Below are 16,902 nucleotides of genomic sequence, written 5' to 3'. Positions count from 1 at the left end.
TCAGTGCTTTCCAATCAACTACATTCCTCTGGGGTCGGCTGCTTTGAGGCATGTGTCCGGAGGCTGCGGAGCTGCCTGATCTCCTCCTTGCCCCGAGAGCCTTTCAGTGTGGCAGCGGGGAGGGAGAGAGCAAGTGAAGGCCAAATCTGCTGCTTCTTCCCAGCGGTGTGGAGGTTGCTTTGAGGCTGTGTAGGATGGATATTTTTCTTGCCTTTCTGAAATCTTCACGAGGGAAAATGACACAGTGATTAGCTGGCAGGTAGAGGAGGGAGTCAGACTGAGGTGCGGCCTACTTGAAATTGCTTAGTGTTATCCCCTCGCTGCCTCCCTTTTCTCTTCATGCTGGCGTTGGATTCCTTGTCACAAACAGTTATATGATGTAGTTGAGTCAGCCCTGGGACTGCCACACAGCCAGGCGGAGCATGGGCAGCAGGCGTGCTGTTGTGTCCTTGCTGTGGGGCTCCTGACTGCCGTGTTGCGTCAAGGGGGAGCTGTGGCTGGTAGGAGGGAGTGAGGCACGCGAATGCAGTAGGAGGTGGCACAGGTTGGGCAGAGCGGTGAAGGTCCCGTTGCTGCTGGGTGAGCAAGAAGTGGGGGCAGGAAGGCTCCTGGCTGAGAGCAGTGCCTTCCTAGTCTCGTCCCGGCAGCTGGCTGAGTGCCCCTGAGATTCAGTCTCTGGTTGCCGCAGTCATACAGGTCCCAGTCGCTGCTGCAGAGCAGGGGCAGACCAGCTGTGAGAGGTCTAGAGAATAGTTTTGGAACGTGAGAAATAAACGGGGGCTCTCTTGGGAGTGGGCTTATGCTGCACACACTGCCCTGCTCGTGTCTGTGTCCTTGTGACAGAGCAGGCTTTGTAGTAGGGACAGAGGGCAGTATAGAAACACGTGTGTATTGTTTTGTTTGCTCCCTTGTGCCTGAGGGATGAGGATTAGTAAGGACAGAAAGTGGATGCAATTGTTTGAAGAAGCTCATGGCCTGTGTGTGCTGCTATATGAAGCCAAGCAGCAACTAGAAGGATGAGAAAGCTCTCCAATTCCAGAGACGCATTCCTGAGGCCTGTGCTGAAATCACCAGTGAGGTCTGAGGGTATGCCATGAACTGAGAACCGAAATGCAGGTTTTTTCTTTTCTAAAATAAGCTTCTTTTAGTCTTCAGCTAAGTGGAATCATGAGAACGTTCCCAGAAGGCAATCACTCCTCCATTAAAAATTAGATGTGGCTTTGTAGACTTGGATTGACTGAGTCTGGAGAATATCCATCCTGTTTAGATGCCCCTCAAGGAAGACGGTGGTTAGACCTCCTAGCAGATGGAGAGACAAGCCTGCACTAAATGCTGGGATATGAGCTCTAGCAAGTGGGATTTGTCTGGATTTCCCTATGAGTTTGTGGCTTGCTAGGGTTTTGTCCAGCTTCCTTTTGACTCTGGAATGAATATCATCTGCCTCTGTCCTACAGCTGAATGTAGAACAGTTGTCTTGCAGCTGGGAAATGAAAGCATCTTCTGCTTTGTTTAGTGGAACAGTGCTGGTGGAGGGAATGGGGCCTGGGTGGGAAGGGGAGCTTTTTATGTAATAAGACAGCTGCTGTATTTCAGTGATAAATGTGTGTTTCTGCTTGCCAAAGTAAGTTATCTTTTACTCACCATGTGTAAGGTTGTGGTTTTTAGTAGAGCTGGACAGTCTCGCTCTGTTGTAGAGGACACTAATGATCTCATCTCTGCTGAATGCTTGTGTCACACCATGTTTCTGCTCTGTAATAGTGAAGACGTGGCTTGCTTTTCTTTACATGAGAAGTCTGTGCCATGGGCTGGAGCCGTGTCTTCCTAAGACTGAAGCAAAAGCTTACTTTAGACAACTACCTTGTCATGCCAGGGCAAGGGGTGGTAACCTGCTGCGGGTCTCGCATGGCAAAGGAATCTGGGTGTTACTTTTGACGCTCACTTGACTCCCCCCTGGGTGTAGGGGGAACCACCTGTGCTGTGGCAATACACAAATCTTTTGGAGACAAGTGAAGCTCCCAGTGCGAACCTTTGGGGATAGCAGACTATCTTTCTATGGCTAAGCTGAGCACAGCAGCACCCTAACTGCCCTCTGCTTTCCCTCAACTCCCATCCCGCCTAGGATTTTTTTTCCTTGCCTATTCCTCTTGATTGTAGGCCATGTGGTATTAAAGAAACCCCATGGATGAAGGTGTCTCTGCATTCCAGGAGTGTTTTGTTTACTGGCCGAACAGCATCAGTACTGGATGTAAAAAAATTGTCTGACAAGACAATGCACTGTAAGGAGATTTCTATTAAACACCTGTTCATCACTTCTGGAGGGATTACTTGGAAAAGGTGCATGAGCCTATACGTTGGTTGGTTTGGGTTTTTTTTTTCCTACTTTGTCCCCTCTGTCCCTACTTGTGGAACCAGAATTTCAAAATGATCCCCATTTTTACTTCATCTAAATGGACCATTCAACCTGTTAGCCGCTAGGCCCTCTGTTTGTCTGGGGTGGAGCAGATGTGCTGAGCATCTTTAGAGTGAAGTTGAAACATAAGGTCACTCCAGGACAAGGTACTTCAGAAGAGCCTTTCATTAGCATGGTACGGGGCAGACACTACTCGAGCAGTCGTGTCCCCCTGAGTTGGGTGGTTCTGTTCAGTACTTGGGTCATTCTCTCTCTCCCAGGCTGAGTCAGGCGGGGGGAGTGTGCAAGTACTAAACCAAGCAGTGCAACCTGTAATTAAGCCTCTGCTGTGTTTACATGTTTCTTAATTCGTTGTCTTTTCAATGGCTGTATTTTAAAACTTGGGGTTTTTGTCTCTCCAATTAAAAAGAGCCAGCCCTGGCTGTCAAATGCTGTGCATGAGTTTGTCTGATATGGTTTATATTGCCTGGCCTGGGTCAGGCTTTTTTTTTTTTTAACAGTATTAAGACATTTTTCTTTAGTGCCATACTGTGCAGCCCTCCAAACATGCTTGAGGAGTTTCTCCTTCATTATCTTTATAAATTCTTGGTCTCTTTCTTTAAGCTGTGTCGCTGCTTAGAAGCTATGCTGGTGGAGGACCCATGTAGCTGAAAAATTAGCAAGCTAGCTTTATTTTCTTCTATTTCCCTGATGTCAGTACTAAAATAACATAGGGAGTTTTGTACCTGCAGGAAGTTAACTGTGATCTGCTTTGCAGCAATTGGGCTCAATGTGTATATACATCTAAATTTTCTTGTTCTAGACAGAAGCTTAGTGATACCTTTCTGCAGAAAAACATCCCTCTGCACTACATGGAACTGCACTGGATCCTGTAGTAAACATCCTCAAGGAGGATGTACCTGTTTTGTCCTTCAAGAGATAAATTGCAGATTTTTCCAGTATTAAAAATAAAGTAGCTGAAATTGATTCTAAAAGGCTTTATTTAAAAATAAGCAAAAGTAACAGTGTGTCAGAATAAGGGACATGTAGCTGCGAATCCTGTGCGGGCATGTTCTTGTTGCTGCGATTGAGCAAGTAAACTTGAGAATTATGCTGGTTTAGGAGGAGGCATCAGCAGGCTGGGTAGAAGCTGTGCTGCTGTCAGTTTCTTAATGTGGCTTTTCCTCTTCCAGGCTCAAGACAAAATCAAATTCCTCTGTGTTGAAAAGGTAAGGAAGAAAAAGCCATCAGTGGAACTTCCAAAGTTCTCTGAGTGAGGGCTGCCTCTCAGAGGGAGTGGCACCAAGAGTCCAGAGAAGGTTCTTACCTTGTGTCAGTGGTTGGATGGAAAGACGTTGTCTTGTGAAGAGCATCATGTTCTTTAGGGGGCCTCCATCTGCTTTATGTGCCAGGTGGTGAGCCTTGATTTCAGAAAGGGGGATGAAACGTTTTGTCATCCGCACAAACTGGACATCCACCTGGGAATTGATGGACAGCAAAAGAGCGTGGTTGGAGAAGGATATAGCCTCCAGATGGCACACAAGATCTTTGGGGGGGATATTTTAAACTGAAGCAAATGACTGATGTGTACTACTTCATAATGGTATGGAAGCTTGTCCTCGCTCAAGGCTAAAAGAACTTTCAGATACTTCTGGCAGGTGATTTGTTTACGTGAATCTTAGGACTATGCACTAGCAACACACATTCGTGTTGTCACAGGCAATACAAAATTAAGATGTGGGATGTAGCCAGTCTGTGAACAGTCACTTCCCTATAATTTAGTGTGCCTCAAAACTGCAGTTTTGTTTGCTGTAGACTGAGAGTGGTACTTAAAAATGTTCCTTCTCTTTTCTAACCTAGAATTCTGCCATGCATGAAGGTCAGCTCTGCATCCAAGTAAGATTTTGAAATTTAGGGAGATACATTTTGGCAGCCTTCTGGAAGAGATAGGGGAAAAGGTAAAGAAAACAATCTGGATTGGGTTTTCTATTGAGAGAGAAAAGGTAGCTACGCCAGGACAGAAGCTTAAAAAAAAGATATGCAATACGATGATAAGAGGCACAGCTTGCACACAGAGCTTGAAACAGCTGTATTTAGTTTACTACATTACCATGGACCATTTGGGGTTCTCTTTTCTGCTGGAGGAATCATAATGAGGATCCTTCTGATCAAACTGTGTGTGATCAGGGTATGCCTCCTTTACGATCTGAAGTGGAAGGGGAGAAGAATGTGAGACAAGTTCCCATCAGTTAAAAACTATTGTCAACAAAGAGTATGAAATGCTCTTGAGCAAGCTGTGACTAGACACAAGGAATAATCCTGGTGCAAAAATCAGCCTTGCTTTCCCTGAACTCCATCCTAATGGTGAGATATATTTCCTTCCTTTACATTTCTTGGGTTGAAGCACTGCAGAACAGTATGGCTGTCAAAGAAGCATCATCATTGCTTTGGAGAGCAATGTGCAAGGAGCATACGCAACAGAGGAAAACCAGGTAGATGATGATAGTCTTTGTGACGAGTTCTCCTCTTAAAGAAAAAGCTCTTCTGTGCCCTAGGTTTTACACTACTGCCTTGCAGGCTCAGCTGACTAGAATTTAGTGAATCAGATTTTAATCAGAGTGTGGAACAACACTCCTCTTGGCTGGAAGCACTCTTGAAATGTCAGCGGGATAATAACAGCATGGTTCCACTTCTCTGGGGAAAGATGCCTGAGTCAGCCCTGCTGTGATATGTACCGTTGAGCCTAGATGCCCTAGGCCCATTCGCTGCTCTGATTAGACAACTTTTGCACTCCTTTGGTGCTAATGAGTTCTTTGATAACCCACTAATTACTACTTCCCCCTTCCCCCCGCCCCCCGAAACACAGAGAAAGGGGCACTCACCTTGACAATGCCAACAATGCCAGGCTCTTTACAGTTACTGTGGTAGAAGAAGGCCTGCTGCCCAAGTTTCATGGCTCTCAGGAAATTCCTTGCCTGACAGGTGTAAACAAGAGACTTTGAGCTCTTTGTATCAAGCTCTCAGGCTTTTGTTATAAGCAGCTAGGAACAAGAACTAACAACAAGAGAGATTTATGTGCTTCGGAGCTATTCAGATAAGGTTTCCTACAGTTGTTGTGCAGATATTTTATGCTGCAATGAAATGAAGTAAAAACAAGGCTAAAGAGCAAGATGCTGTTGGTTAGAAAGTATGTGGGAATTCAACAGCTCAGCCACCCTCTTTCAGAGATATCAGAAGACTTAAGTTAGCTGTTAGCAAACAAGCAGCAGAGCAGATCGTGTATAGGGGTGAAGCATATACAGTAGGGGGATCATATATAGTAGGGGAAGCACACGTGGATTTCCTTTGCAAAGAGGCCTGGAACAGAAAGCTGTATGCTGACAAGGCACAGTATCTGGGTAAGTACAGACTTGCTAAAAGGTGTCAGGGAAATAAAGGCTGGTCTAAGTTAAAGACCAAGCTAAAGAAAAACTGGATGATTTGACAGAATATTACCCAGCCTGAATCTACCTTTGACCTAGAGGCAATGAAGCAGGAGTTTTGACTCCTGACAAAATGCACCTGTAAAAGCAGGCAGAGTGCCTCAAAAGGAAATACTTCAGCCAAAGGGAACAAGTTATCTGTGGGGAGAGCCACCTTTTTCCTAGTGCTATTTCAGTGACTCCATCTTTTGACATGTGCTCCTTACCTGGTAGTTTCTCACTCCATCCCAAAAGGTTGTCTGATTGGGCTGAGCTTTCAAGTCGTCAATGCTGAACTGCCAAATGGAATGAAAATGCAGGTTAAATTCAGGAGGTAGTCTGATCTTTATTGTCTCATTGTCTACATTGTGCCTAAACATTTGTTCCTAGTAGCTACTTCAATTATAGTACAAACTTGACACAGTTTTTTTGGTTCCCACAGGGACTAAAGAAAAGCCTTCACAAAAGAGGAACACTGCAGCAGTGTAAAGGCAGAGTCTGAAATAGATGCTGCCCGGGCTACCAACAGCTAAGCATCCTGAGGACCTGATTTCCTCTTTTATTACAAGTATCAAACCCCAAGGTTGTCACCCTGGAAAAGAACAACATTATGTCTTTCTACTTCCAGGAAGGCAGATGGTTTTTGAGAAGTAAAGACACAATACTGTTAATATTGCAAACAATCTGAATTGTTTGATCCTGTAACCTAGCATTCAGGCACTAATGCTCTGGATAGCAGCGAAACTGCTTCTATACTTTGCTGAGTAAGGATGGGTGTCGGTGCTTACTTTCACATCCACTCCCTTCTCGAGCCTGCTCTCTGGTTCTGATTTCAGAAGCCAGTGACAATACGTTATCTTGCTTTCCTCCCCTCCGGAGTCAGATTCTTTTGTCTTCTTCCAGTTCTTCCATCCTGACTTGGAACTCCCAGCTGGAGGTTTTGTGGACTTGTCTTCTTCCTCCTTATCTGGAGTCTCCTCCTCAGTTTTGGCAATTTTAGCATCAGGCTCTTTTTTATCTTAAAAGAAACAATAAAAACCCACATTCAGATAAAACACATTTTGTTTCCGATAAGGACTGGTGCTGAGACATTTTTAGTCGTCCAAGCTGTTTTCACATACTGGTATTGGACTGCAGCAGAAGTTTGGTGCACCCCAGATGCTACGGGTAACGTAGCAGCATTATGCACCAGTGTTTCTGAGTATTTCTAGTTTGCATCTGAAATACAGATTTTTTTTTTTTTTGTGTGGTGTGCACAAATGTAGTTTAATAGTCATAGTTAATAATAAAAAAGCCAGGATAGACCATGTTGCTCACATGAAGTGTAGTTGAATTTTTTTTAATTAATTGCTGAGAAATCACCTGCAGGCAACAAAGTTGATTTAGGTGAGTCTGGTGAATAACAGGAAAATTCAGCAGCAAAGCAAGCTATTTCAATTACTGCAGTAGCTGGAAACCTTAGATTAAACCTCCACCGTACTACCTGTTCAGAGGGGGTCTATGTCCCTGTTTGTCCAGGACCAGACAGCAAAAAACAATTAACAAGTTGATTAAAGGGTAAGAAGGTAGTTTTTTGCTGGACTCAATTAAGCAGATGAGTGGCACGGATAAGGCTAACTGTAATCTTTTCAACTCACACCTTAAACATCATGTAATGTTGCCTCAAGTGCAAGGTTTTTACTTTTTGGTTTTTTTGCAGATGGTAGCACATCAGCTTCCTGCCACTACATTGGGTATATTTTGACTGACCATCTCTAACACGTAGGACCTGAAAGCTCTTCATAAATGGACATGAGTAACATTTCTTAACCACCTTGTGCTGAGAATACATCATTGTCCCTATCGTACATCTAGCAGACTTGTCTCAGTCACACATGGATGCTCAGCGCATTTTTACAGAGGAAATGATGTCTGTAAGACATGTGGCTTTGAAAGACAGACGGTTAAGATGACTGTCTGTACTTTCACTATAGTTTGGAACCTCAAATGAGAGATGCTAAATTAGTTAGGATGTCAGCACAGACCTGCTACTGCTCCTTTGTCTCTCTTTCTGCTTGGCCAAGGCATCTCTGGTCTCTTTGAATTATCTTCTCTTCACTGAGAAGCACCTGCTGAATGAGAGAAGAAGAAAGAATTACTGCTTATTCAGGCAAGCTGAAAATAGTAGAGATATCTGAGACAGAGAAAGTAAAAGCTGTACAGTAATTGGGAGAGTAAATAAATTTCCTTCCTTGAGCTCCGCCATTTCCTCTATCAGTGCAAATGCTGGCACTGGTTGAGGACCACACCCTTGGCGTGTTGGAGGCAGGCAGGCCCTCCACAGCAGTGCTCTGATGGACATCAGCAGAAGGGCTGCTTTTCTCCACAGTGGCACAGCTGTTGGCGAAAAGTCCCGAAGGTGCTTGGCCTAAGCGTGGCCCCTCTCTGCCGTGCAAGAGGAGCTGTGCTTTTGGAAAAGGGCAAACAGCTTGCCTCCAGAGCTCAGTCCAGCCTCGCACCAGGGGCGCCTGGCTCAGCTTGTTGCTCGCAGAGATTACGCAGGCAAAGTCCCTTCGGGAAAGGGAGCAAGTTGGCTGGTTCAACCCCTGCCCCCTTCTGCCAGCAGCCCGTTAGAAGTTACTTGGCTCTGAGCTGGCCTCCTTCTGCCAGAGCGGGTGGCATCAACTTTTCCACCTCCTGTGCCAAGCTTCTTCCCTCCCTCCCACCCACCCCAAGCTCCCCCTCACCGGCTCCGGCCGCAGCAGCCCCCTCGCCTCGGACTGGGGAGAAGGATGCTCTCGCCTCGCCCAAGCCTCGGCGCAGGAGGAGGAAACACGCCGCCCCCCGCCCGACTGGAGTCGGAAGTGGGTGACCGTTATGCAAAAAATAAGGCATGGCCTGTAGGCTTGCCTCCTTCCCCGCAGCCACCGCGCGAGCGGGAGGCGCCGAGGGCAGGACTACAGCTCCCAGCCTGCCCCGCCGACCGGCAGCCGGGGTGCTGCCCGCGGACGACGGCTGCCGGCCGGCCCCGCCATGGCTTGGCGAGGAGCCCCCCGCGTCGCGGCCCGGCTGCTGCTGCTACTGCCGCCGCGGCGCCCAGCAGCGGCGGGGCGGCGGGGGATCGCTTCCTGCATTGACCGTAAGGCTCCGCGGCGGCCGGCCGCCAGGCCAGCGGGGCGGGGGAGCCCCGGCCCCGCCTGCCCGTGGCCCGAGCCGGGGCCGAGCCGGCCGCAGGGATGCCCGCGGCGGCCCCCGCAGTCGCTGCCTGAGGGAGGGAGGCGGTCTCGGGTGAGCTGGAAGGCAGGCCGGTGGCCTGGGGCCTCCTGCCCGCGCCAGGAGGGAGATGTCGCTGCTCCCGCACCAGCTGCGCGCAGGGCGAGGCGGGCCCCGGCGCCCTGCAGAGTGGGACAGTGCCCACCTGCAACGACAAGCTCCTTCCCCTTCCCTGTACCTTTGCTAGCTCTTCACGGTTTTTCAAGCTTGACTGTGAGTCAAAGAGTATCTCAAAAGGACTCGGTAAAACACCGCGAAGGGTCACGGGGGAGGCAGGCTGGGCTGTCTGTGCCCATTTGTAAGCGCGGGTTATCCTGTGATTGAAGTCATCTTCTGGTCGCTGGAGATGGTCTCTGGTTACGGAATAACAGCTGTGTCTGAGCCGGACTCCTCCTACAGGATTCCCAAACGCTTCCCAGATGAATTGCTTCGATGTTTACACGTAACCACGTTTAGGACTGAAACAGCAGCATCCCTATGAATTTTAGGAGAGGAACTAACAAAACAATGTTGGCTCTATATGCAAATGAAGCGGGAGGTTTCAAATGCAGGGTGTAACCAAAACTTTAGATGCTCTTTCCGAAGGGCTGCTTTATTCATTGCATGCTTCCTAGTGTCACTTCTTTGAAGTCCCAGGACTGCGTCCTTGTATTTCTGCAGACCTAGCGAGACGGAGTGAAGGCTGCTGTGGACTGTGCTGCCCCTGTCCCGGTCTCACAATGCAGTTAGTGTTGAGTAGACGGAGGTAGCTAGTTTGTTTTGTCCTGAGAAAGCCCCCTCCCAAAGCCCGCTGCCCTCTATCAGCACAGTTCATATTGGCTCCAGGAAACAGAGAAATGGTCTCTGCAGCAGAGACCCTGAACTGTTTGTGTACTTAAGGGACACTTTGAAATTGTCTAGGGTATAGAAGAGGTGGTAGTGCTGGCTTTCCGGCAACAGGCGTGTATTCTGATCTCTTCCTTCTTTTCTAGCATCCACTGGCCTGACGGAGGAGCAGAAGGAATTCCAAAAAGTTGCCCTTGATTTTGCTACCAAGGAGATGGCTCCTCACATGGCTGAGTGGGATGAAAAGGTATAACAGCCTCAGAAGGGTTGTACTGCTCAGTTTTTCCTCCCTTAGGATGTTATGATCCTTGGGTCTCATCAGAGGGGTTCCTGCAGTAGCTCCTTGATGCTGTAATGCCATCTGTAGAGATTTTCTTTGAAGCTGCTGCTGTAGCTGGGGTGGTAAGCCATCAGAAATTCATTGAAGCTTTCCTAGCCAGGCTATTCAGTCATCTGAAAACCTGAATTTACTCCTGAGGATGGTATGTATCTGTCTAGGCACTCGCCTCTTCTTTAACCCACCCAATTAACTTAAACTCTGCAGGAGTTTGAGACTGGACTTGGTAGGCCAGGTGTACGAAAAGAAATGGAATATTGAGATTGACTTGATCATGAATATTCACTTGCAATGTCTCTGCCTGTCCCAATAGGAAATATTCCCTGTGGAAACAATGCGGAAGGCAGCCCAGCTAGGATTTGGTGGGATCTATGTGAAACCAGACGTCGGTGGCTCTGGATTGTCACGACTTGATACCTCCATAATCTTCGAAGCTTTATCAACGGGGTGTACCAGCACCACTGCTTATATGAGCATCCACAAGTGAGTGTGTCTGCCGAGCAGTGGATGGTGTCAGCCTGGCTGAAAAACACAGTTGTTCTGTGGACTCTAAATCCAGCTGGAGACAGGTCTCTTGGTGCTGCTTACTATTTAAAGTTGGGACCCCAAGTAGACACGTCCCTGTGAGGATCTCTTGACGGCAGTAAACAAATAGGCTACAAAAACTGAGATGCCACCAAGAAGTAATTTTAGCTTTGTGGCATGCAAGATGGGATTAAGTTCTGGATTTTGTTCCCTGCTCTTCCACTTAAGCTGTCTATAGATAGTAACGTGCCTGGAAAAAGCCTTTGTGCTTTGGTCGTACTGTGACGGAGCCCAGAGGCACCAGCTGATACTGGGGCCCTATCCTGCTTGTACAGACATGTTCAGTGAGGAGCTCACTTTGCACAGAAAGATGGAGTGATGATGCCTCCTTCTTCCAGGTGCGGTTTTCCAAAAAGACAGTAGGGCTTAGTGCTGGGGGAAGCACCAAGGCTATTAAATAGGAACCTGCTGTTCCACAAGGCAGCAAGTCTGTGGTGAATGGAAGGCGATCTCCTGCCTCGCGGCCTCTGTGGCATGTAATTTTGTTCCCTTTCAGTCTGCACGGGGGCGGGTGGAAGGAGGGCTGCCTACGGGGCGACTTCAGATTAACTGCAGCAGAGGTGGAGCAATATGCTTTCAAGCCTCAGTGCTTTTGACTGAACCCCGTGGAGCTTTGTTCTTCTGTTCAGCCAGGGATGTTCTTGTACGACCTGCCTTCCTCCCAGGGCTGTGTTCACGTACTGTAATGCTGCTGCTTCTCTCCTGCTCCAGCATGTGTGTTTGGATGATCGACACCTTCGGCAACGAGGAACAGAGGCGTAGGTTCTGCCCATCGCTCTGTAGCATGGAAAAATTTGCTTCTTACTGCCTGACTGAGCCAGGTGAGCATCCTCAACCAAGAAATCTTCTCCCTTCCCTCACTCCTGACATGGTTTAACTGGACATGAACGTTGCACGGAGCTGGAGGTGAAAAGTTTCTTTTCATGTTCATTTGAGCAATAACCGGAGAGTTGGGAAGGGGCAGATGATGGTTGCTGAGATGCTCGTGATACAAACCCGAGTGTCGTTGGGTACAATCCCCGAGAGAGTTTGCAGGTTCCAGACCTGCTGCTTCACTGGCTGCTTCCTTACCTCTCGAGCAGGAAGTGGAAGTGATGCAGCGTCCCTGCTGACCTCAGCTCAGAGGAAAGGGGACACCTACGTCCTGAATGGCTCCAAGGTACCTCTTTGCACGTCCTAAAGCTGCTGGATGGCACTGCATGCACAAGGGGGCCTGGGTGTCACTGTTCTTTCCATTTCCTACTGTCTCCTCATCTCTGTGTATTCTCCCAAGGTAGGACGTGCTCTGCAGAGCATTCAACAGAGCTTAGTACAGTTGGGTCCCTAAATACCTCCTGGCCGTGAGGTCTTTGCCCCTCCATCTGTGTACGCCAGCTGCTGCTGCAGGCTCAGGGTTAGCCTACAAAAGCCGCCCCTTTCTTCTTGTGCCCTTCTGCAGGCCTTCATCAGTGGGGGAGGTGACACTGATGTATACGTGGTCATGTGTCGCACAGGAGGCCCAGGCCCCAAGGGCATCTCCTGCCTGGTGCTGGAGAAGGGGACACCGGGGCTCAGCTTTGGCAAGAAAGAGAAGAAGGTAAGAGGCTTGGTTTTTACTTCCTGTGTGCTTGAGGGAAGTGCAGGACAGAGATGAGCTCGTCTGTGCAAAGCGTTAGAGATCTCTTCTTGGATGGGACCAGAATCCCACCCTGGGGTGGTTTTTCCAAGCGTAGTCCAGCTTTGGTGAAGTTTGCCTAATATCTGTACCTTTGGTAAGTGAAGGATTTTAATTCGGGAACATCAAGGTTCGTTGGATCTGTGCCCCTCCTCAAATACATGCATTCCAGTTTCCACTCAGCACACGGAGGCCAAACCATGTAGACCACAGGCGCTCTGCAGCACCTTGGCAATGAGACTGAGGGGCTGAGAGCAGGCTGGGCAGTTTTCTGCTGGGAGCTGGAGGTGTGCTGCTCTTCAGGTAGTCTGGAAGGTGCTGTTTTTTCCCAGGTGGGCTGGAATTCCCAGCCAACTCGGGCTGTGATCTTTGAGGACTGCGTTGTTCCTGTTCGCAACCGTCTGGGAGCTGAAGGGCAGGGCTTCAGCATTGCCATGAAGGGACTGAATGGAGGCAGGATAAATATTGGTAAGAAAGACAGCTGAGAGCAAAGGGAGGAGGGCAGGATCATCTTGTTGGCCGTCTTTGTTAGCTTCATATTCATTTTGTGTCCTTGGCTTCTCCCACCAGCTTCATGTTCATTAGGAGCTGCTCATGCCTCTGTTCTTCTGGCTCAGGAACATCTCACTGTCCGCAAACAGTTTGGAGAACCCCTAGCAAACAATCAGGTAACCTCTCCACCAGATCTGCACTCCCAGAGCTGTGCTCTTTCTGATCCTGGCTGAACAAGCAACCAGAGGTTCCACCACTCACTTCACAGGGTCTTCCCTGGAGAAGTCAGGAACATGCTTTTCCTGAGTAAGAAGGCGTGTCAGGCCTGAGACCTGCCTGAAGGTAGTGGGGATGTGGTTCAGGACACAGGCCCCTCCAAAGATGCTGACCTAATTTTTCCTCTCATGCTGCCTGCTGGCAGTACCTGCAGTTCAGGCTGGCAGAGATGGCGACGCGCCTGGTGGCAGCACGGCTCATGGTTCGCAATGCAGCGCGGGCACTGCAGGAGGGACGGGAGGACGCAGCTGTGCTGTGCTCCATGGCCAAGCTCTTCGCTACTGATGAATGCTTTGCGGTAGGTTACTCAAACGTCAGTTGGCATCATAACTGGAACCTTGGAGACCCCTCTTGGTGCCCAGGATGTCAGAAAGAAGTTTGACACTGTAGCAACCCAGACCCAAACATGTTCATTGAGCCAGAAGCCTCGTTTCAGGACCAGGATGTTTTACGAGACAGAATTCTGCACCCTGTGGAGGCTGCAGTATTAGCCTCTCCACAATTCAGGCTTCCTGGCTTCTAGTGCTTTCTACGCTATTTTCTAGGGGACCAAGTAGGGAGACAGGACAGGGAGTAGAGCATTTTCATTTTCAAAGGTTAATATGCATGTTGCAGGCTGATCATTCCTAGGTAGCAAGTGGTCTTTCCTAGACCACTGAAAAATAAAATGTTGTCACAAAATGTCCCTGAAAAGAGAAAGCAAGAAGGGGAAAAAAAGAAAGGAAAAGGAAAGCTGCACCTTGACACTTTGTAGATCAGTGTCATTTAGAAGCTACCGTATTTTCTCAGCACTCTGCATTTTTGCTGTTTATTATGGTTTATGTCCCAAGTTGGCAGATAATGATGCACGGAGTCATGTTTCAGTAGAAACCAGAGCCCTGAACAGATTCCTCGCCTGACTGACCGCTAGATGGTGATCTGGCGTTTTGCTTTTTGCATCAGTAGCACAGTGGAAAAGCAGCAAAAATTGCCTTAGTTAAGGAAGGTGTTTACTGGGTATTTCTATGCTATCGTGTTCACATAAATGCACCATTAATGTGAAACAGCACTTAGGTAACATGATAGCACTGAGAGCAGCGCTGATGGGGACTGAGAGCACCTGGCCGTCACACCACACTTGTTAAGAGATGAGATTAGGTGATTAGAAAAGAAAAAAAAAATGAGTCCAGGTTCCTGGGTTCTTACCAAGCTTCTTTCACTGACTTGTCCTCGACACCACGCAAGTCACCAGCGATGCTGTCTTCTTAGATCTGTAACCAGGCTCTACAGATGCACGGGGGCTACGGCTACCTGAAGGATTATGCTGTGCAGCAGTTTGTGCGAGACATCAGAGTCCACCAGATCCTGGAAGGTAAAAGACACTGTTACTACCAGTGACTTGGCAGGAAAACCAGGAGAGAACAGGCCCTGCGGAGGCCCCCACCTTCCCACATGACTCTCTGACTCTTGGGTTTCAGAACCCTGTTTTGCAATGAGCATGAGGTGTCCCCAGATGTCATGCGTGTGAATCCCCTGGCCAAGAGCTCTTGGTATACTGGAGCAGTTACTGTGTATTTTAAGAGTCTTACAGCAGGGGAAGGTATCTAGTTGTCATGTTAGCAGTGCCTCTGTCCAGTTTCATCCTATTACTCCTACAGACACATGCTGACACTCCCCAACAATTCCTTTCCTATGATTCTGGTCTATCTTCACTCTTTGACATTGTGTCTCTAAGTGTCTGGCCTTTCCTGATCTCAATTCAGCCTCCGACCCATTTTGTTTTCCCTCCTTTGAAATCCCTTCATCTACAACCAGGGTACCTGATAAGGGACATAGCCTTTCCAATACCAAGTGGGACTACAGTCTTTCTGTCTGTGTGCTGTGTGCCTGTTACATAGTACAACAGAGAACTTGGATGTTGGCATATATCCCGTTCTGCTCGATGCCTGTGAGGGCCTGTCAATGCCCAAATAAAAAGAAGCATCAGCATCTACCACTTTGAAGGCTTTCCCGAGCAATGTGCTGGCACTTGGCAGTTGTATTTTGGCCCAACACCTCCTAAATGCCACCTCAGTTCGTGGGAAGAATGTGCTGTAGACTGCAGATCAGGGAAGAATTCTCTCTGTGTTTATTGGCGGCAAAACTGGACTATCTCTTAACTGTCCGTCTTTTGCACCCTCATCCTGCTGCAGGTACCAATGAGGTGATGCGGATGATTGTGGCCAGGAATCTGCTACAGGGCTGAAGCTAGGAACTAACCTCCAGCCTTAAATTACTTCGTCTGTTACAGCTTGGTCTGTTTCCCTCCCCTGTTCACCAACTCTCTCCTTGGGAGTGGAGAGGGGGATACCCCAGTGGAAACAGTCTTTCTGCTTTTTATTGACCGGGATCACAGCTGGACGCCACCCACATGCTGCCACAGCTGCACTCTGTGCCTGGCAGAGCTGCTGTTACTAGGCTAGTATTGTGCAGCCTGAAGATACAAATCACAGTCGTGAATATGAGCCTCTGTCTCCAGATCTTGATCGTGGGCTGCTTGGCACCCATCCTTCTCGGGAAGAGAAATGCTCGACCTGTTGGTCATCTCTGCTGAGTCAGGACTGAAACGGGAACTTCAGGCAGAGGTGCAGCCTAATCCCGTAGGACTCTTCCTCTATCAGTGAAATCTTTGGGGGAAATAGTTGCTCTGCTTAAAAACCTGTCCGCCTGGGTGCGGACTGCACCACTGGGAACAAGTTTGCCACAAGTACTGCAGCTCTAACCACTAGCAGAATGCGATGGCTTTTTAACTGAGGAGCAGGGTGCCTCTCATTTATCTAGAAGCACTCCTCTCTCTTTTCCCAGCACTGTACCAAGTGCTTGTTGTTCTCCCCATTCCCACCACATACCGGTGCTTAATTGCAAATAAGCCTTTGCAGTACAGAGGTACAAACCAAGAACTAAGGTCCTGCACAGAAACATTTAACTCTGTTGCCTCAAATCTCTGTTGCCTCCCTGCTGTGTACAATGGGGGGGTGGTGGTGGTAAAAACGTTGGTAAATTAAACTATTTTTTCCCCTCAGATTTGGAATCAATAAAGCAACGATGGCAATTTTACTGAGTCAAAAACTGTGGTAATTTTCTTCTGTGGTATTTCAGGTATTTAACTGGAGGTAACAGGAGCTTTTTGAAATAGGGGGCTGCAAAAAAGTTCAGCTTCTGAGGGTTTTTTTTAGTTACAGTGTCTCTGTTAACCTCTCCAAATGAACTAGCTCCTCTTTTCTCTCAGCACATGCCTTGTACATGGCAGGGAAGGGAGATGACAGAGCATTAGTGGCAGACATGAGTGTTTATCGACTCGGACTTTGCCACACGGCAGGAGGCTATTGCTAGCAGGCCCTTACGTCTCCTCCCTCAGTTCGCTGCACGCTGTGCCAAGGGAATTTCTCTCGCAGGCCGGTGAGGGCAGTTTAAAGCGTAAGCACTCGCGCCTCAGCCAGAAACAGCCGCCTGCCCGCGGCGGGGCCGGGGAGACCCTCCCCCGAGCCGAAGAGCCGCCCCCGTGGCGGTGGCCCGGCCCAGGGAGCTCGGAGCCGCCTCCCCCCTCCCCGGGGTGCCCGCGGCGGAGGGCAGGGACAGGGGCAGGGCGGGAGGCGGCCTGAGGGGACAGGCC

At 48.7% G+C, this 16,902-nt stretch overlaps 2 protein-coding genes across 6 annotated transcripts; one reads left to right on the top strand and one right to left on the bottom strand.

The window, feature by feature from the left end:
• Positions 1–3,372: 3,372 nt before the first annotated feature.
• Positions 3,373–14,513, bottom strand: THYN1 (thymocyte nuclear protein 1). 5 transcript variants are annotated; one of them, XM_059829791.1, is made up of 8 exons: positions 14,457–14,513; positions 7,875–7,961; positions 6,639–6,868; positions 6,078–6,146; positions 5,272–5,364; positions 4,500–4,595; positions 3,717–3,867; positions 3,373–3,605 (listed from the first exon to the last, which is right to left on the bottom strand). In XM_059829791.1, exons 2-8 carry the CDS (start codon positions 7,915–7,917, stop codon positions 3,559–3,561), a joined length of 729 nt encoding a protein of 242 aa, XP_059685774.1. In that variant the 5' UTR covers positions 7,918–7,961; positions 14,457–14,513; the 3' UTR covers positions 3,373–3,558. The 5 variants fall into 5 exon arrangements, with proteins under 5 accessions (XP_059685774.1, XP_059685776.1, XP_059685773.1 ...); XM_059829793.1 differs by lacking the exon at positions 14,457–14,513 and adding an exon at positions 9,281–9,409; XM_059829790.1 differs by lacking the exon at positions 14,457–14,513 and adding an exon at positions 8,577–8,615.
• ACAD8 (acyl-CoA dehydrogenase family member 8) lies at positions 8,863–16,346 on the top strand. Its single transcript, XM_059829788.1, has 11 exons — positions 8,863–8,968; positions 10,074–10,174; positions 10,578–10,747; positions 11,561–11,670; positions 11,932–12,008; positions 12,288–12,425; positions 12,836–12,971; positions 13,074–13,171; positions 13,417–13,569; positions 14,520–14,622; positions 15,443–16,346. The coding sequence occupies exons 1-11, from the start codon at positions 8,863–8,865 to the stop codon at positions 15,493–15,495; spliced, it is 1,245 nt and encodes a 414-aa protein (XP_059685771.1). The 3' UTR covers positions 15,496–16,346.
• The last annotated feature ends 556 nt before the right edge of the window (positions 16,347–16,902 follow it).

The sequence above is a fragment of the Gavia stellata genome, chromosome 26 (genome assembly GCF_030936135.1).
Source record: "Gavia stellata isolate bGavSte3 chromosome 26, bGavSte3.hap2, whole genome shotgun sequence".
NCBI classification, from domain to species: Eukaryota; Metazoa; Chordata; class Aves; order Gaviiformes; family Gaviidae; genus Gavia; species Gavia stellata.
Note: the sequence above shows the minus strand (reverse complement) of the source record. Positions and strands in the feature narration are given on the sequence as shown.